This window comes from Caretta caretta, chromosome 16 (assembly GCF_965140235.1).
Source record: "Caretta caretta isolate rCarCar2 chromosome 16, rCarCar1.hap1, whole genome shotgun sequence".
Lineage (NCBI taxonomy): Eukaryota > Metazoa > Chordata > Testudines > Cheloniidae > Caretta > Caretta caretta.
In genome coordinates, this window is record NC_134221.1 from 733185 (window position 1) to 754262 (window position 21078).

The 21078-nt window shown below is 46.3% G+C and overlaps 1 protein-coding gene across 3 annotated transcripts; it reads left to right on the top strand.

Moving 5' to 3' along the window:
- The first annotated feature begins 346 nt into the window (after positions 1-346).
- On the top strand, positions 347-14476 carry ZMYND19 (zinc finger MYND-type containing 19). 3 transcript variants are annotated; one of them, XM_048823225.2, is made up of 7 exons: positions 1230-1357; positions 2022-2081; positions 2860-2941; positions 3458-3564; positions 10313-10453; positions 12424-12604; positions 13798-14476. In XM_048823225.2, exons 3-7 carry the CDS (start codon positions 2939-2941, stop codon positions 13939-13941), a joined length of 576 nt encoding a protein of 191 aa, XP_048679182.1. In that variant the 5' UTR covers positions 1230-1357; positions 2022-2081; positions 2860-2938; the 3' UTR covers positions 13942-14476. The 3 variants fall into 3 exon arrangements, with proteins under 3 accessions (XP_048679181.1, XP_048679182.1, XP_074976505.1); XM_048823224.2 differs by lacking the exons at positions 1230-1357; positions 2860-2941 and adding an exon at positions 347-487; XM_075120404.1 differs by lacking the exon at positions 2860-2941 and having other exon boundaries at positions 1233-1357.
- Positions 14477-21078: the final 6602 nt, after the last annotated feature.

Below are 21078 nucleotides of genomic sequence, written 5' to 3' on the forward strand. Positions count from 1 at the left end.
AACTACTCTCAGCAGGGGGCCCAGGGGGCGGGGGCCGGGCGTAGTCCAAGGGGTTTCAGAGGGGGGCGGCGGCACTGGCCGGCGAGGCTGGAGGAGGAGAAGGAGGCGGCGGCGCCTTTAACGCCCCCCCCCCCCCCGTGGCGTCGCTCCGCTCCAGTGTTGGCGGCACAAAGCTTCCCGCGAGTGTGACGTCATTGTGTGTGGCCGCTGCCCCGCGTCACGCCGCACAGCCGCGCCTCCCGATTGGGCGCGAGCGCGGCGGAGGCGGGTGACGCGCAGCCCGACGCGTGCCGTGATTGGCCGAGCGCCGCAGGGAGGGCGGCGGGGTGCTGTCCCGCCCCCCGGGTGTGCGCGAGGCGGCGGCGCGTGGCAGCGGCGGCTCCGGGCTCAGAGTCCCGAGCGCAGGCGGCGGCGCCGAGCCCGGCCCGGCCCGGCCATGACCGACTTCAAGCTGGGGATCGTGCGGCTCGGCCGGGTGGCCGGCAAGGTGCGCGGCGCGGGGCGGCGGGGCTCGAGCGCGGCCGGGCGGGGGCCCTGGGCGGCGGCGGCGGCCCTGGCGGGGCCCGCGGGGGCTCCCAGGCGGCAGCGCTGCCCCGGGCGCGCGGCGGGCGGGAAGCGCGGCCCTCGCCTGGCCTGGCCGGGGCGCGCGGCGGGCGGGAAGCGCGGCCCTCGCCGGGGCGCGGGAGTCGCTGGGGGGCGGGCCCGGGGCCGCTCCGCGTCGGGGCGCGCGGGGCCCGGCCGGGCTGCCCGGGGCGTTCGCGTCCCCGGCCCCAGGGTCGCAGCCTCGTCCCGGGGATGATGGGGCGGGCGGCGCCAGCGCGGGGGGCGGTCTCCGGCCGCGGGGCCTGGGCGCTCGGGCCGGCTCCGCTCGTCGATGGAGCCGCTGCCGAGTCCGCCCGTGCCGTGCGTGTGCTCGCGCCCAGCCCGGGTCCTGCCGCGGGGCTCGGCCCGTCCCGCGCCGCGATGCCTCCGGGCGCGGCGCTCCTGGGCGGGCGGGGTCGCCTTCGCGGGCCCCAGGTTTCGGGGGAGACGCGGGCGGTCGCCGCTGAGCGGCCTCCGCGTCTGTTCTCCGCCTTTTCTGAGTTCGTGGGGGGGCGACGGGGCTTTGACAGGAGCGAGGGCGGCGGGCGGGGCGCGCTGCCCCGGGGCTGCGGCGGGCGGGGCGCGCTGAGGAAGGGCTCCTCGGGCTCAGAGGCGCCTCTCTGCGCTGTAGAGGTTGGTCCAGTTACAGACCTTACCTCGCCCACCTGGTCTCTCCCCAGGGCACGGGGGCGCATTCCTTCCCTCCGCTCCGGAGCGGCGACCCGCCGCGGGGGTCCTTCGCCCTGCGGGGCTGAACATATTCTTTCTAGATTAGGTAACGGGTAAATAACTGGATACATCACTAATATTTTAATAACTTCCACAATACAATGCTAGTGGATCCTGTGTTAAACCTAGGGTCTGGATGCTTTGCCATCCCACTTCACATGGCAAGCCTTGGTTGTGTAAGGCAGCAGATTCTGAAGTCCCCTGGGGGGGCCGCAAGCAGGTTTCAGGGGGTCCACCAAAGTAAACCAGAGAGCAGGGCCGGTGTTGGACTCTATGGGGCTTAGGGCAGAAAGCCAAAGCTGCGTGGGGCTGAAGCCAAAGCCGGAGCAACTTAGCTTTGCGGAGCCCCTGTCATGTGGGCTTTCAAAGGCAGTTGCCCTGCTTGCTATCCACTAGTGCCAGCCCTGGCTTTTAATCTACTGGACATGCAGAAAAATAGTTGTTGTGGAACAGATGGGCCATGGAGGTTTTATGGGGAAGGGGGTGCAGAAAGAAAGAGGTTGAGAACCCCTGGTGTAAAGAATAGAGCTAAAAAATCTGTTCCCAGTAAAGTGATGTCATCAGGAACCGGTTGTGCAGGTGCTGCTTACTTGCCGAGTTAAAATACTGCTAGTTAAATTATACTGTAGAATAACTTCAGTATTAACCTTATATCTTTCAAAAAGTTACAGCTGTTCTTAACTGCCTTTAACATGTTTGGTATATTTTAGACAAAGTACACGCTAATAGATGAACAAGACATCCCATTAGTGGAGAGTTACTCTTTTGAGGTAAGTGTTCTGAGCTTTAAGTTCTCTGAGCCAATGTGGTTATTAGACTCTTGACATACTGTGGCTAGAATAGTGCTAGCAAATGACAATTCCCCTCTCTAGAGAGGATAGATAGCTATTAACATTACTACTAGCCTCTAAGTTTACAGCATGGCTTCTGAACATGGATATTAACCTGTAAGGTTTCAGAGTAACAGCCGTGTTAGTCTGTATTCGCAAAAAGAAAAGGAGTACTTGTGGCACCTTAGAGACTAACCAATTTATTTGAGCATGAGCTTTCGTGAGCTACAGCTCACTTCATCGGATGCATACCGTGGAAACTGCAGCAGACTTTATATACACACAGAGAATATGAAACAATACCTCCTCCCACCCCACTGTCCTGCTGGTAATAGCTTATCTAAAGTGATCATCAGGTTGGGCCATTTCCAGCACAAATCCAGGTTTTCTCACCCTCCACCCCCCCATACATAATGAGACATACATAATTACAATTGTTAAGCTGCAACCTTGTTTAAAAAGGTTTAGTTATAGGGTAAATCTATAGAGGCAGAAAAGGTCTATTTTCAATCAAGTTAGCTTAACTCAATTGAACCCCCTCCCTATACCTGGGTAGACACAACCTTTAAGACTGTGGTGTTCACAGACCAGCTCAACTGTCCTTAAAGGTATTAAACTGTGTATGTGGGTGTTAAGGTGGGTGGGGTGGTTTAAAAAACACACCCTTTTTTGTCTGTGTAGAGAAAGATCATGTTTCCCTTTTCCTTCTCCATTCCAGTCCCATTAGCAGCTGCTGTGGTGTGGTGAGGAAAACATAATAAATTCTGAAGCAACAAGTGTGGGCTCTACATGACTCAATGGTGAATTCTGTCTGTCTTTCAAAAGTCCTTCTAAGGCCCCTGTACCATAATATCTGAGTCATTACAATTTTTAATGCACTTATCCTACCAGCATCCCTGTGCGATTGGGAAGTACTGTTATCCCCATTTTACAAACGGGGCACAGTGGCACAGAGAGACCAGGTGACTTGTCCATTGTCTGTAGCAGAGCAGAGAAGCTAGGCTGACACCCTAACCACAGGCCCACGTCGTCTTTGCCCATAGCATTTCTGCTGTGTGTAGTCAACCTCTTCCTTCTCCCCAGATCATCACATTTGTGCAATAGCAGAACCTTTTGGTCTCTGTCTAATACAGAAGTATTAAATAACTAAAATCCCATTAAGATGAAGTGGCACATAATCAGTTTCCTGCAGTTGCAGGGGGCAGATGATGTTGGGTGTTGGTCTTTCCTATCTCCCATTTCCCAAATGGAATGTTAAGCAATGCTGCTGACAGTTGAATGCCCTTGGTCACAGAACACTCTTTCCTTCTCTCCAGGCTCGGATGGAGGTAGATGCTGATGGAAATGGTGCTAAAATATTTGCTTATGCTTTTGACAAAAACAGAGGAAGGGGATCTGGGCGTCTGCTGCATGAGCTACTGTGGTAGGTGTACAAAGAATTAATATACTAAAGGTTTCAGTCAGGGGTGTAGCTTGCAATCTTCAGTTTGTTTGTACATTAAATAATGTATTATGTGCACTAAATGCATTATTACACTAACAGTGGGTGCAATTGGAGATCTGCTTTGTTACAAGGCTTAATAAAGAACAAAACCAGTCTCTCTGTAAGAAATGTTGCTCATGGGAAACTAATTGTTTGCCCGAATTATGCCCATCTATACCCATAGTTTAAATCTAGGAGTTACTAAATTCCTGGAATCTTTGGGTTCTGTTCACCCCATCATATGCAAGTATAACTTCCAGTAGTACCAGTGAGATGTGAATGTTTTGTGTGTTTGCTCAGTCTTATGAATGATTGATTGGGATAGGACAATGCTAAAGGTTCAACAGACTGTTTCAACGTGGTGGTGCTTTGTTTGCTACTAACTTCCAAGTTTGTACACTTTATTGAATACTAGTCAGTGCTCTAGATCCTTTGTCAGGCAAGTCACCTGTGCCTCCTATCTAAACACTTCAGAGGCTGATATGTTCAGTACTTTAAATTGGTTATTTAACTTTGTAAAGTGTGTGTTCTCCTGTCTAGCTATCTTGTAGGAACTTATTTTGCTCCCTTTTATGCACAGAACAAAGCCTTGACTATCATTGGTAACTAAAAACTGAACTTAAAAGTTTGTAGAAAAGGTACTGCTTATGGTGAGGTTTCAGAGTAGTAGCTGTGTTAGTCTGTATCCGCAAAAAGAAAAGGAGTACTTGTGGCACCTTAGAGACTAACCCATTTATTTGAGCATAAGCTTTCGTGGGCTACAGCTCACTTCACTGGATGAAGCTGTAGCTCGCAAAAGCTTATGCTCAAATAAATTTGGTAGTCTCTAAGGTGCCACAGGTACTCCTTTTCTTTTTGCTTATGGTGAGAGAATCCTGAAGTAGTCATTGAAAGCCCTTTATTTTGAGAAATAAACCTAGGGATATTGTTTGTTGGTCACCTTGATGAGTTCGTATATTGTTTCCCTAAATTGGAGTTGCCCAGAAAATATCCACTCAAACCTACCGCTTAATGAATTTTCTGGCTAAATATTCATGCAACTGTGGGACCCCCCTGAGATCCCCCTCCTCCCCCCAAATAGTGTTTTCACATACTGCCCCTCACTGGTGTCTAAGGCCTGTGTTAGAAATGTTAGGTCAACCCAGCTACGTTGCTCAGGGGTGTGACACAGTTAAACAATAAACCTCTTGTGTAGACAGCGCTATGTCAATAGAAGAATTCTGCAGTCGACCTAGCTACCCACCTGTCAGGGAGGTGGATTACCTATGCTGACAGGAGAAACCCTCCTGTCAGCATAGGTAGTGTCTATGCTGAAGCGTTGCTGCTGTATCATTTCAAGTGTAGACAAGTCCTCAGCATTCTGCACCTGTTAGGTTTAGTGCCTCTGGCAATGCTGGATAATCTCGTTGCAAAGGTAACTGACCATAATTGTTTAGTAAATCAGATTGCCCACTGCAGTAGACACAAACCTAATGCTGTAATAACTAAAGTCCATAAGTAGAATTAATAATCCCATAAAAGGATACAGCTTTTGTTCAAATGACTGACTGAAAGTTATCCATATTGTGGTGGTCCAGCTGTTTGCATATTGAGCAGCCCATTCATTCCCTCTTTCAGTAACAAGACTGCTTTACTGTTTGAATAAATTCTAATGAATTCAGTTGAATTGTGTACATAAAATAGTATCTCTTTATGCTCCCTCCCCGTGCATGTATGCATTATGATTAAGGCTACGTTTTAGTCATGGGTATTTTTAGTAAAAGTCATGGGCAGTAAACAAAAATTCATGGCCCATGACCTGTCCATGACTTTTACAACAAATACCAATGAATAAAACTTGGGGGGGGGGGGCTGCCCAGGGCCCTCGCGGGTGCTTGGGCGGGGGGAGTGGGGCAGTGGTACGTGGTCCTGGATCCGGGACTCCTGCTGGTTCCGGGGGGATTGGGTTGCCGGGGCTGGCAGGCTCCTTACCTGGCTCCGCACCTCCCCTCTTCCCCCCTGCAGCAGCAGCAGAGTTTGGGTGTGGGAGGGGGCAGGGAATTGGGGCATGGGACGGAGTGAGGCAGACTGAGTGGCGCTTACCTGGGGGGTTCCCCAAAAGCGGCGACATCCCCCTTGCTTAGCTGCTAGGCGGAGGTATGGCCAGGCAGCTCTGGGTGCTGCCTTTGCCTGCAGGCACTGCCCCCACAGCTCCCATTGGCTGTGATTCCCGACCAATGGGAGCGGTGAAGCTAGTGCTATGGGCAGAGGCAATGTGCAGAGCTGCCTGGCCACGACTCCGCCTAGCGGCTGAGCGAGGGGGATGTTGCCACTTCTGGGGAGCCCCCCAGGTAAGTGCCACTCAGTCTGCCTCACTCTGTCCCATGCCCCAATCCCCTGCCCCATTCCACACCCCAACTGCTGTGGGGGCAGGGGGAGATTCAGTGGCCCAAGAGACTGCCCCTGAGCCAGGCACACCAGCCACTGCAGAAGTCATTGAGATCACGGAATCCGTGACGTCCGCGACCTCTGTGACAAACTCGCAGCCTTAATTATGATAACCTTTAGTTACATGGGGACACATTCTGGGCAAGTATTCCTCCCTGCCTAATTCCTCCCACAACGTGGTTGCAGGCACCATCCAGCTACAGCCTGGTCAGTGGTCTTGCGCTTTTTCCTGCCCCAGTAGTCCGAGCTCCAGCGTCGCTCAGATTGACTTACATGAATTGACTTACAGAACAAAACCCCATGTTCTCCTTGGCAGGCCAAGCCCGAAGTTCTGCCCTCCTTCCAAGTGGGCTGTGACGCTAAAGCACTTTGAGGTCTTTAAATGAAACGATGAAGTGTTGTCCTCATCCAATAGCCAGTCACGGTTCCCAACCCCAAACCTTGCCTCTTTTCTAAACCTAATTTCAGAACCGGAGAAAACTGCAGCAGGTAGAAAAGTTTGAGTCAGTTGGCATTTTCTGCAAGAATGCAGCTTATACTGCAAGAGCTAAGCTTGTCTGCCTGACATTACTGATGAGTTGTTGCCATTTTAGGGGTTGTCTACTTAACAATCTTGAGTTAGTACTGCATATTGCGGTTTCAAAATAAGTGTCGAAACTGCCTTTGACACCAGTTTAACTAAAATTAGTTTAAAATCACAGCTCAGCCCTCAGCACAGGAAACTAGCTACTCCCAGAATGCAAAGGGGAAGCTTATTTCTCTCTATCCTATTTACTTCAATGGAGTGTGATTTGCAGCACTTAGTTGGGACTAAATGGTGACAGCAGCCTAAACAACACTGCCAATGTCCTTTACAAAAGGGCTCCATATCCTTCCCTGTTATACTTGCCCATGGCCTCAGGACAGGCCCTTGCCCATTCATTCCCCAAAGCAGGATTTTCATGTCTCCCTGGCTAATCTGCCCTCAGGATGAGTTTTCCTTCCCCACTCATCCTTTTTTATTCTCGGAGGCATGAGGAGTCCTGTGGAAAAAATAGCCTGATCGTGTAATTAAAGACTCTATCACGCATAGACATGGGGCCAAATTAAGGTTGCATGTGCACCTTTAATTCAGGCATTTTCTAACTTTTGATTGCTTGACTTTGCAAATGTAGTGTTCTTCTAACATATGTATTATTTCATAGGGTTTTTTAAAAAGCAAACTAAAAAAACAAATTCCATCATGTGGCATCCTACTGACATCCCTGTGTGTTAACGGCAGGATTGGAATATTTAGATCCACTGCACAGGCTTCTACCACTTGAGCTACTGGGGTAACTGATTGCAGTAATAGGTTGTCATCTTATGTGGACCAGCACTCGAAGGGGATGAGCTGCACACTTTGCTAATGGGTTTCCCAGATATTGTTTGACAGGAGAGGAATGGAGAGATGCAGGAATCTTGGTCTTTATTTCAGGCTCTGGCCTACCCTAGTAGGCATATGTTCTTCTGCCCATTCTCCCAGGCTTGACTGCTTCTGCCCAATCATTGATTCCTTGTCCCAGTCTCTTCAGTCTTCTCATCCCAGTTTGACTCCCTGACTCTATCAGATGCCACCAGTTAGGTCATTGAGAGCACAGGCGGGACAGGCTCCTTGCTCTTAATTCTAGTGCCTGGTCCCACCCAGGTCCAGAGGAGCAGTTAAAAGTAAAATCCAGCTTTGCATCCTGCAGCCTGGGCTGGAGCATGCATTGTGGCTCTGAGGATGACACATTGCAGTCTGGTCAGCACTGGGAGCAGAGAGAGGCATATATGGAATTGTCAGACGTTTTTACTGCTAAGTTCTAATGTCTTCACTGAGTATGTGCAAACTGATTTTTTGAAAGGCTTGTGACCACATTTGGGTGGATTTTCATGGGGAAGGCAAAAGGCGCAAAAGGCTGTCCCCGGTCTAAAGCAGGGGAGTGCTAGAGCATTTCAAAGAAAAGGACTCAAGAATTTTTTTTTAACATGGACAAAATATTTTTTCTAATCCTGGTTCTCAGGAACAGTTGAACCTTTTTGGCTGAAATTTTCCAAAAACATCTAGCCTGAGGCAGACCCCCAATGTGGAAAATTTTAACTTAAACTGTTAAAATTAGGCAAAGTTTTATAAGCAACTGAAAACAGGGACTTATAATGGGAAGTGTGGGGCAAGCTTAATGAGCTGTGCCTCCATCCCCACATGAAATACCTTTAATGTTCATTGCTCCTACTGTTAACATTCTCTTATAGTGCTGTAAATTACTCGTCGCTTTCCAAAGCACATAGCCGGATCCAGCTCCCTGCCCTGCAGACTTGCACTCTGAAATTAAGACATGGAGGAATAATTCAGGACAGGGGTGATTTAGAGAGATTGCTACACGAAATGAGTTGGGAATAGAAAAGGAGGATGGGCCAGGAATGACACTTGCCCATGGACAGAAAGCAGGTTGATGGGGTGAAAGAGCAGAAGAAAGATGAAAGGAACAGTAATGGGGGGAGGCATGTAGGGAATGAAAGGAGTAGGAGGAAATAAATGACAGGTTTCAGAGTAACAGCCGTGTTAGTCTGTATTCGCAAAAAGAAAAGGAGTACTTGTGGCACCTTGGAGACTAACCAATTTATTTGAGCATGAGCTTTCGTGAGCTACAGCTCACTTCATCAGATGCATACCGTGGAAACTGCAGCAGACTTTATAAATACACAGAGAATATGAAACAATACCTCCTCCCACCCCACTGTCCTGCTGGTAATAGCTTATCTAAAGTGATCATCAGGTGGGCCATTTCCAGCACAAATCCAGGTTTTCTCACCCTCCACCCCCCCACACAAATTCACTCTCCTGCTGGTGCTAGCCCATCCAAAGTGACAACTCTTTACATAATCAAGTCGGGCTATTTCCTGCAAAATCCAGGTTTTCTCACATCCCCCCCACCCCCATACACACACAAACTCACTCTCCTGCTGGTAATAGCTCATCTAAACTGTTTAAACAAGTTTAAATCCAAGTTAAACCAGAACATCTCGGGGGGAGCTATTACCAGCAGGAGAGTGAGTTTGTGTGTGTATGGGGGTGGGGGGATGTGAGAGAACCTGGATTTATGCAGGAAATAGCCCGACTTGATTATGTAAAGAGTTGTCACTTTGGATGGGCTAGCACCAGCAGGAGAGTGAATTTGTGTGGGGGGGTGGAGGGTGAGAAAACCTGGATTTGTGCTGGAAATGGCCCACCTGATGATCACTTTAGATAAGCTATTACCAGCAGGACAGTGGGGTGGGAGGAGGTATTGTTTCATATTCTCTGTGTATATATAAAGTCTGCTGCAGTTTCCACGGTATGCATCTGATGAAGTGAGCTGTAGCTCACGAAAGCTCATGCTCAAATAAATTGGTTAGTCTCTAAGGTGCCACAAGTACTCCTTTTCTTTTTGAGGAAATAAATGTAGATGGGGGGGAGGGTGGTATATTAAGCAAGGCCTGTAAATTCTAATTGTCCAACCTCTTTGTTTAAACAAAAAGAAAAGGAGTACTTGTGGCACCTTAGAGACTAACCAATTTATTTGAGCATGAGCTTTCGTGAGCTACAGCTCACTTCATCAGATGTTTACTGATGAAGTGAGCTGTAGCTCATGAAAGCTCATGCTCAAATAAATTGGTTAGTCTCTAAGGTGCCACAAGTACTCCTTTTCTTTTTGCGAATACAGACTAACACGGCTGTTCCTCTGAAACCTTTGTTTAAACAAATCTCTATTTGTACCTGCTGGTCACGAAAGCCCACAATGGTTCCAAAGGAGTCTTTATAGTGTGTACTGTATAGAATTACTGGCACTAAAATGGTGCTTGCTGGTTACTGGTGAAGCTCTGGAGCCTTTAAGTCCTTGCTCAGAGACTTCCTAATGGAGCTCTAACTGTGTTGCATGTGCATGTTACGCATGCACCTAAGTGTATCTGATCTAATGCATCTTGACTGTCCTAACGTCTTGCAGAAGTGCTATAAAATTTTATTCTGTAATTTTCTTTTTCAATTAAGGGAGTAGACTGTGGCCTTACAATTAAATTTTTGAGCTAGAGCACTTTTATGGCAGAATAGTAAACTTGTGGAATAAGTCTATTCTAATAAGAATGCCATGAAGATCTGTCACTACAGTGACATGAATGTTATCTCTGATACACTACTCCTTCTGGCAAGGAGCACACCATCCATGGTCTATGGAGAACTGTACTTTGCTGTGAACTGCAAATTGTATTTAATCTCTTCCAGGGAGAGGCACCGGGGAGGGATTGCCCCAGGATTTCAAGTGGTGCATTTGAATGCAGTGACAGTAGACAACCGACTGGACAATCTGCGTTTAGTCCCGTGGGGATGGAGACCCAAGGCTGAAGACATTTCTAGTAAACAAAGGTATATCAAAGCAATATTTATGGGTGAGATGTAATGGAGCTCAGGAGTAAGCTGCATCCAACAAATTATTATTGTGGTTTATAGACAAAACAAACTGTCATCACTGTGACCAACTGTCTCCCCTCCTTTTCTGTTCTTTGTCTTTTAGAATTGTGGCAGGGACACTCACAAACCAACGAAAAATTTCCATTGATGATGATCAGAATTTAGATAGGCAAAATTTAAAAAAAAAAAGTCGTGAACTAATTACTTTGTCTATTCTGATATGACATTGACAATATGTAGTTTAGTGGTTATAAAGCTTTACTTTTTTGAGTTTCAATGTGTTCTGTTGTTACATATTGTCTAACCCTCCCCCTGTAATTTTCCACAACTGTGAAAACTTAGATTAAAATACAAAAAATTAAAAATACATTGATATCTACTTAAACTACAAAAATTGAATTCCTCCAAGGCTATTTATATCATAATTGTTGAAAGAAGAAAACAATCAAAATCTTGTTGGCTACAAATGTAGCTTTTTATTAAACTTGCATACATTCCATTCCACTTGGATGATGGCATTTGGGCATCATAAAACTAAGTCTGCAGTTTTAACTGGATAAAGGATTTCAATTCCTGTCCTAAACAGTTAAACGCTACACAGTAGCCTCCTAACTTTCCAGAAGTTGCTGTAGGTCAGTTGATGAAGTGTTCCCTGTGCGTAGCTTGTAAAGTGCTTACAATCCCTTGTGATAATAGGGGTTATGTGACTTGAAGTAGATACTATTAAAAAAATGGCTCAGCCCCTAGGATCAGGAGTGCTTGTTTGGAGTCATAGTTTGACATCACAGTAGTTTTGCAGTAACTACCTGTGATGTCAGGATTTCTTAGGTCAAGTAGACGCATCAGCAGATGCAACAACTGTCCAGCAGATGTTTCTGTAATGTCCATCACTACAGCATCTAATGCTGAAACAATCCTGTCACTTGTGTTGCACTACTAGTAATAAAGATCACTCAATCCCCGTAACATAGATCTTTGAAATGTATTAAAGTGTTGTGTAACAAGCCAAGCATGACAATATTACAACTGGCTAATATCAAGCAATAAAAGATAAAAACCTACCTCCTGCAACTTGAGGAAACTAAAATTAAACCAAAAACATGAAGGGAGATGATAACTCAGCCTTGAGTGCGAACTATTTTGGGGGTCTTTCCAGCATAGTTTGCATAGAGATTTAGTGCGGAGAAAAATCTTGCCACATACAGTTAGTCCTGAGAAATCCCGTGCTTGGTGCTCAAATACTGTGTTGCTGAAGCCAGTAGCACGATCTTTAGTCATCTGGCATTTAGCTCGTTATAGTGCACTTGTGGCTCTTATCCTGAGGCACCAAAATTCCAGCATAGCTGATATGAGCCAACAAATGCAGTGGTATTCAAACTTAATACGTATTAAACACAAAGTGAGTTACTGGAATCAGATTCCATCCTATTGTGCTAGTGTATTGTGGGGGCCTGAGTCTGTGCTCTGCTGCATAGACTATGGTCCATGTAAGTTTCAGACCTCACTCATCTCCCTGAGTGATGTTTTGTTTCAGTTGTATGGTACAGTCTTAATAATATTAGAACAGTGTATGTGTTATGTTAGTGGAGACCTATGGGCTTCAATCTCATTAATTTCTTCGTCTACTAAGTTGAAATAGCTGCAGCACCAGTAAGATGATGATGATCAGAACATTGGTCAATTTAAGAAACTTCCTTTGAGAAACTGGTGAATGGCAAGAGTTTCTACATTAGAGCAGGCCAGGAGAGCTCAAACTGGGGAACAAGCCCTTTAATCGACCCTTATTTAAATACAGTGTCCTCAATTAAACATTTTTTGGTGGTAGTTTTTGCATCAGGCCTGAAAAGAGGCTGGTTAAGGGAGGAATGCAAATGGACCCTTAACTCTAATGGGGTTAAAGAATTCATGTGTTTTTTCTGTTAAAGGGAACAAAGTCTGTACTGGCTGGCGATCCAGCAGCTTCCCACTGATCCAATAGAAGAGCAGTTTCCTGTGCTGAATGTAACGCGGTATTACAACGCTAATGGGGACGTTGTGGAGGAAGAGGAAAACTCATGCACATACTATGAATGTCACTACCCCCCATGCACAATGATTGAAAAACAGGTGTGTTCAAAGTACACTGAAAGTAGCGATGGAAGAGACCCACTAGGCCACTTTGTGTCCAAAGATTGTTCCCTGCAGTGTAGTCTCCAGTGCTTTGCCTTGTCTAGAGTTAAGTGTCTCAAACCATCCCTAATCTTCATCTGAGTCTCTATAGAAGAAAGAAAAGGAGTACTTGTGGCACGTTAGAGACTAACCAATTTATTTGAGCATGAGCTTTCGTGAGCTACAGCTCACTTCATCGGATGCAAATTCCCTGCCTTAATAACTGCAAGGTATTTTTTCTAGTAGTACTAACTTTCTCTTTTTCATTTGAATTTCATTACTCCCCGTTAGACCACCACGAAGCCTGAGGAATTGTTAAGGTGTTTACACTCTGAGTAATTGGCTGTATACCACAGTTACGTGTATAATCCATGCAGACTGAATATCAAAATGCTTTAGCAAGTATGCATGGTGGGAGGTACACAAAGTGGGCTATTCCAGATGACAAGAGCTGCAGAGAAGGCTCTTCTGTTATAAGTGGCAAGGTTGTGAAGGGACAGCAAGGCAGCCAGTGGTGGGGAAGGGTTAAGCAAATCCATTGGGGTTTTAAAAATAGGAAATCTTGAACTGGAACCTGAACTGATCTAATAAACTTGCTGAGAGGGTGTTAATGCTGCTTTGTATGTCAGAGGATGGGCAGCAGCATTCTGGGCCTGTTGGAGAGCTGCAGAAAACTGAAAAGAGGGGAGTTGCATTAGACAAGAGGCGATAAAACTGCAGATGAAGATCTGAGCAGTAGAGGAGTCAAAGTAGTAGCATGCCTAGCCATTGCTAGGAAGGAGGTGATAGGCAACCTTTAGACAAAGGAGTTTTGGAAGGGGAAACTGGCAGAGAGTAGATGGGGTGAGGGGTGGTTTGAGTGCTGAGCCTCGTCTGAATGAAGCAGATATCTGAAAATGTGAAACGGTCAGTGGTCGCAGCTCATTACATCTGTTAACTTCTCAGTGCTGCAGTTGCCCTTAGAGCATAAGCTAGTGCAATGGTTGCACATCCTACTGATTCAGTGAATCTAGTTGTTGGATGTTCATATTTCCCAAATGCTGATAGATTTATGATGGGGCTTGTCAGTGTGTCTGGCATCTTGGGGAATGGCTTACCTGGACTGTTGGGGCTGAGCTGGCTAACTGATCACTCTTCTGCATTTTTTCTAGTTACGTGAATTCAATATATGTGGCCGATGCCAGGTAGCAAGGTACTGTGGGTCTCAGTGCCAGCAGAAGGACTGGCCTGCTCACAAGAAGCACTGTCGGGAGAAGAAACGAACCTTCCAGCAAGAGCTCGGACCAGAACGATGACCGGGTGGCACAGGCCTCTCAGCAGCAGGATTCCTTCTCAAAGGCATTGGACTCTTGCTTTTGCACAGTAATGACAGACTGCTTATTGAAGCCAGAGGCACTGAAGAAGACAAACCCTGTGATGCTTGAGCAGAATAGCTGACTGGACTAAGCCAGCTCTGACTGGTGCTGTGGAAAGGGATTGGGTCTTCCCTTCCAGTATTATATTCTCAAGCAAAAAGACTACTGTGGAGGCTCCGGGCAGGAAGCTTCTCATTATTTATATGTTAATATGTTTGTAAACTCATGTACAGTTTTTTGTTAGAAATTCTCAATAGGACACATTTACTGTAATGTTCAGATGAGAACACATTGTTGGCCTACAAGTAAAAAAACTGTCATGTAGCAAAAGCTTTTCCTCCCATGTGGCTAAATGGTATCTGTGGCTGTGCCAAGGCCAGGAGACTGGCTCAGACATCAGCAGTTACTCTGGAGAACTCTGCATGGAAGTTATATTTAAAAAAGCAAAACAAACAAAGTAAAGGGTTGGAATGAACTGTTGTCTGCTCTGCTCTGTAGTTTTCTCCTGTTCCCTTTTAGCCATTTCTGAAGCTCAGTAACACTTGGTCTTTACATCTCTTACTAAGCATTTTCTTTCTAGTACACCAAGCCTTGACACTGGGCAGAATTCAGGGTATCATCAAAGAGACTGGAAGGGCATGGAGCTAGTTCATCCCACTTGCACTGGAGAAGGGCTGCTAGAGATTATGCTTTGTGTTTGCAGAAAGTTAAATCTGGTTTCCTGCTGTCAAACCTTTGTATGCTCATGAATGTGTACCTGTAGCCAAAGGATCTTCTCTCTTGCTTCTCCAGATATTTGTAACTGATCTGGTAGGTCCAGTGATTGCTTTGGGATACTCCTTACTTTAAAGAGATGCTATCAATCTGAAAATCATATCTTTCTGAATTTTTTTTACTTAATAGTGAAAATTAACATCAAAAATGTTGGAAGGAAAATTTTTTGACCTGCTTTGGAAAAGAGAACTATTTTGGCTCCTCTTGCTTTTTTATTATGTATAATAGATACTGGAATTTTATGCTTGCTTTTTCCTTAGAAATACCAGAAACATCAAATTTGGGTGCTCTCTATTGTTTTTGAGAAACTAAATGGGTGACTCAAATACGCAGTGTAAATTTTCTCTGTCCTTAATAGACTATTAATAGGTATTGAATTCTGAAAGAGCTTTTTCTCCAAGTTTTTAGTAAAATAAGTGTTAACCTAAAGAACCTGAAAAAAAATCACTTCAGTTGGGTTTCACTTCTTTGGTCCGTGGGTCAGTCCTCCTAGTTCATTTCTCTCGAGCGTCTGCCATGAAACCCCAGTAGTTTTACCTGTCATACTTGCATAGTTATAAGGGCCTTTTTTAAAACCCCTTCCCAAGCAATGTATAAACTAAGCCCAAGAAAAAGCCCTCTCATGGGAATGTGTACGGGGGGTTATACCAGTAAAACTATGCTGGTTTTAATTAACACCTTAGCATATAAAGTAGCACATAATTAGTTGCTTTAAATGAACCAGTAGAAGTTCCTGTGAATGCAAAAAGGGACATAGATACATATGATGCTGGTCCTGTTTTCTGCTTGTTTCAATAGGCAGATAATTAGCATGACTGACATTTTTTTTCATGGCACTATCTCAGTGCACTGGCACTAAGGACCATAATCCATGCAGCAGCTCTTTGAGGATTTTTAGTCATTGTGCAGAACAGACTGTTAGAAACAATGTTTAACTTTTTGCTATAGTGGTAGGTTTTATTTGTGTAAAAAAAAAAAAACAAAAAAAATCAAGGTGAGCATAGATGACTTACCTGGATCCTGTTAGGGGCTAACCATGAAGTTTTGAGAAACGCTAATGAAAAAGACTATTAGTACAGAAAGCTGTGACACCATTGGCTCACTAAGAATTAGGAGAGAAAGCCGCTTCTCTCAAAAATTAAACTCTGCTGTAGAATGGAGAGAGAAGATACTAGAAATAGGAAGAGGCAGTGGCAGGAGTTGTTGGAAAAGGGTACGGGTGGAGTGGTTTCTAGCTCTGGCCCAGTTTCATGGAAAGCACCAGTGAATACAGAGACTGCTCTGGTGAGCTAGGCATCAAGAAGGAAGAAAATCTGCTGTGTTAGGAGTGAGGCTGGTAGAACTGCATATTAACGTGGTCCGATGCCTCTCGTTACAGGACTGTTTTCAGTTGCTTATAAGTGCCAAGCTGGAACTGGGTTGATATTTTTCCATGTTGTGTGTCTGCCTCAGGCTGAATTTTCTTGGAAAATTTCAGCCAAAATCGTTCAGCTGTTGCTGAGAATGAGGCTAGTGAAAAACGTTTTTCATATGTTAAAAGTCCTTTTGAAGTACTCTAACACTCCCTTGCTTTGGAGCAGAGATGTAAAGTTTGGCAGGGTAGTGGCCTCTGGCAGGGAGGTGCCTTTTGTCACCCCCGCGGCAATCGGCTGATTGTTGCCCGAGTTAGCCTTGGAACATGTGTGGGCTGATTCTCTCTCCCCCCCCCCCCCCCCCCCCGACTTGCTGCATTTTCACAGCTAAAATCTCCCCAGATTCGGTCCTCACTGAGCATGCTCAAGCCTCCCACCATGCCTGCTGCTGGTCACACAGAGTACATGCCAGCCCATGGCTACCATGGAGGCAAAGCCAGAGTTTCCCTGTAATGGCTGCTGCTGGCCTGGCTGGGGCTGAGCACTGAAACTGAGACAAGGGGGCCTTTCTCCTCTGCTTTTCAGTGATCCCTTCGCCCAGCCAGTGGTGCCGGCAGCATGAAGGAAGAAGCTGCCAAAAATAGAGCCTGGGCCCAGTAGAGGTGAAGTAGAAGATTTGGACAAGGAGTCTGGTGAGAGAAGGACTGCAATGCATGGGGGTAGGCTGGGGGCTGGAGAGAGGGAAGAATGGCCATTTGGGACAATTGTGCAAGGAGAGGGTTAGGGAGACTGGGACTGGTTGGGTAAGGAGAGGGACTGGAGCTGATGAGGGAAAAGGGCCTGGGAACCGAGGGTTGAGACTGAGCAAACAGATTAGGATTAGAAATTAGTATGGGTGGGGTAGGGGGAAAGAGAGTGAAGGAGAGCCGGGGCAAGAATGCGCTGGCTGGTCAGAGACGGGGATTAGGTGTTGGAAGAGGGAGAGACTTGGGTTTTGTGGGGAGGGGAGATTCTGTCTCAGAAGCTAGGCAGCTAGGACTGGGTGGGTGAGGAAAGCAGCTAGGATGAGAAGCCTGAGGAGAGGGGACTGGAAGGTGAAAAGACTGGGACAAAGCCAGGGGAAGGGGATATCCAGGACTGGAACAGGTTGAAGGGGATGGGGAGGGAAGAATCAATCTTGGGGGAAACTGGCAGAAAGTTCATTTGAGCAGATTTCTTTTCAGAATCTTGATTGGGACCCAAGATTCCTGAGTCACCCCATTCTTCTGCTGTCAGAAAACATCCGTGTTCCCACTGGCAAAGTGCAGGTCTCATCCCCTTCTGGTGCAAAGAGGGTGACCCATGTGGGTGTCATAGATGATGCCATATGATGGAATATCATTTTTGTTTGCTTTTTTTTAAAAATGTAGGAAATTACAAAGCACCTTAACATAAAATTACCAACTAAGGTTGCCTGTGCAACTTTAATTTGGCCCCCTGGGTGTGTGCATTACAATAGGTTTCAGAGTAACAGCCGTGTTAGTCTGTATTCGCAAAAAGAAAGGGAGGACTTGTGGTACGTTAGAGACTAACCAATTTATTTGAGCATAAGCTTTCGTGAGCTACAGCTCACTTCATCGGATGCAACAAATATGCTCATGCTCAAATAAATTGGTTAGTCTCTAAGGTGCCACAAGTCCTCCTTTTCTTTTTGCATTACAATAGTTTTCTTTACATATCAAATTTTTTCCACAGGCTCCTGTCTCATTTTGTGCACGTGCTAGACCATCTCTGGAGATGAAGCAAGCATGTGTAGTGAAGGAAGCTACTGTCTGTAGGACCCTTCCCTTGTTTGTTGTGGAAGTTGGAAGGTGTGCAGGGAATGAGGCAGGGGACTTCAGGAAGACTTTCCCTATGGGTGCTCCACCGTTGGTGCGGCAGCTCCCCCTGCACCTGGGATAGGAGATCTTCCTCAGCTGTGCCCGTCGCACCACACAGGCGCACCTCGCGCTGAGAGTGGGATGTGTATATCTAGTGCTGTGCAGCTGACTGCTTCCCAGTTCCTTCTCTGCCACAGTCCTTGTTGGCTCCGAAGCAGAAGGGACGAGGTTGGGCAGTGGAGCACCCACAGGGAAACACATCTTGAAGAACCTCAGTTACTGCACAAGGTGAGTAACCTTCTTTGAGTGATGTCTCTCTAGGTGCTGCACTGTAGGTGACTAGAGAGCTGTGCCACTAATGGGAAGGCTGGGGCCCTGGAGCAGCATTTACTGCAGATGACAGGACAGTATCCACCGTGGTGTCATGAGTAATGGCGTAGTGATGGGCAAAATTGTCTGTTGATGCCCATGTGGCCACTTTGCAAATGTCATCAATGGGGACATTATTGAGAAGAGCAATGGAGGTGGAATGTGCTCTAATTGCAGCAGGAGGCTGTCTATTGTGTGGTTTGCAGGAAAATGTATACATTGCGAGATGCACTTAGAAAGTGCATTGCTTAGAGATGGCGGCACCCCTGGATCTTTTGGCTGTTGAAAGGAATAAACATCATTTATTTTTTGGAAAGGTTTAGTCCTGTCCAAGTAGATAGCTAATGCTTTCCTGACATCTAGGGTGTCCAGAACTGCCTCCTTTTGGTTACTGTGAGGCTTTGGGAAGAAGCAAGGACGGTGAATGAACGGATTGAGATGGAAAGATGATGGAACCTTGGGTAAAAATCTTGGATGTGGGTGCAGTGTAACTTTGTCTTTATGAAACATTGTGTACGGGGGATATGCCATACGGGCCGCAATTTCACTCCCCCATCGGGAAGAGGTGATGGCGACAGCGACAAGAAAGGCCATTTTCATTGATAAATGAATGTAAGAGTACATTGCCATTGGTTCAAATGGAGGTCTAGTCAGAGAATGTAGGACGAGGCCAGGGTCCCAGCAGGGCTCGGGTCTCATATACGGGGATAAAAATTTTGGAGATCCTTCAGAAAATGTTTTGTGAGGGGGGTGTGTGAAGACAGAATGGCCATCTATGTGGCAGTGAAAAGTAGTGATTGCTGCCAAATGCACTTGGTGGATAGTCCTGATTGTTTAAGGTGTAATATATAGGCCAGGATATGTGGTAGTGGGGCACATATTGCGTCAACCTGATAGGAGGTACGCCAGCATTGGAATCTAGTCCATTTCTGAAGGTAAGTGCATCTAGTTATGTCACACCTGCTATTCAAAAGTATCTGTTAACCTGTTTGGACGCAGTTAATTTCTAAATCCCAGAACCATGGAGGAGCCAGTCTTTGAGGTGGAGCATCTGTGGATTGAGATGGAGGATATGGCTGAAATGGTTGTCATGTTGGATACACCAGTTTCAAAATTTCAGTGCCTCCAAGCATAAAGAATGGGACCTTGCTCTGCCTTGCCTATTGATGTAAAACATGCAGGCGATATTATCCGTCATAATAAGAAAAGGAGGACTTGTGGCACCTTAGAGACTAACCATTTATTTGAGCATAAGCTTTCGTGAGCTACAGCTCACTTCATCGGATGCATACTGTGGAAAGTGTAGATGATCTTTTATACAGACAAAGCATGAAAAAATACCTCCCCCCACCCCACTCTCCTGCTGGCAATAGCTTATCTAAAGTGATCACTCTCCTTACAATGTGAATGATAATCAAGTTGGGCCATTTCCAGCCCAAATCCAGGTTTTCTCACCCCCCACCCCCAAACCCACTCTCCTGCTGGCAATAGCTTATCTAAAGTGATCACTCTCCTTACAATGTGAATGATAATCAAGTTGGGCCATTTCCAGCCCAAATCCAGGTTTTCTCACCCCCCACCCCCAAACCCACTCTCCTGCTGGTAATAGCTTATCTAAAGTGACCACTCTCCTTACAATGTGTATGATAATCAAGGTGGGCCATTTTCAGCACAAATCCAGGGTTTAACAAGAACGTCTGGGGGGGTGGGGGGGTTAGGAAAAAACAAGGGGAAATAGGTTACCTTGCATAATGACTTAGCCACTCCCAGTCTCTATTCAAGCCTAAGTTAATTGTATCCAATTTGCAAATGAATTCCAATTCAACAGTTTCTCGCTGGAATCTGGATTTGAAGTTTTTTTGTTGAAGAATTGCAACTTTCATGTCTGCGTGACCAGAGAGATTGAAGTGTTCTCCGACTGGTTTATGAATGTTATAATTCTTGACATCTGATTTGTGTCCATTTATTCTTTTATGGAGAGACTGTCCAGTTTGACCAATGTACATGGCAGAGGGGCATTGCTGGCACATGATGGCATATATCACATTGGTGGATGTGTAGGTGAACGAGTCACTGACAGTGTGGCTGATGTGATTAGGCTCTATGATGGTGTCCCCTGAATAGATATGTGGGCACAGTTGGCAACGGGCTTTGTTGCAAGAATAGGTTCCTGGGTTAGTGGTTCTGTTGTGTGGTATGTGGTTGCTGGTGAGTATTTGCTTCAGGTTGGGGGGCTGTCTGTAGGCAAGGACTGGCCTGTCTCCCAGGATTTGTGAGAGTGTTGGGTCACCCTTCAGGATAGGTTGTAGATCCTTAATAATGCGTTGGAGGGGTTTTAGTTGGGGGCTGAAGGTGACGGCTAGTGGCGTTCTGTTATTTTCTTTGTTAGGCCTGTCTGGTGGTAGGTGACTTCTGGGAACTCTTCTGGCTCTATCAATCTGTTTCTTCACTTCCGCAGGTGGGTATTGTAGTTGTAAGAACGCTTGATAAAGATCTTGTAGGTATTTGTCTCTGTCTGAGGGGTTGGAGCAAATGCGGTTGTATCGCAGAGCTTGGCTGTAGACAATGGATCGTGTGGTGTGGTCAGGGTGAAAGCTGGAGGCATGTAGGTAGGAATAGTGGTCAGTAGGTTTCCGGTATAGGGTGCTGGTTATGTGACCATCATTTATTAGCACTGTAGTGTCAAGGAAGTGGATCTCTTGTGTGGACTGGACCAGGCTGAG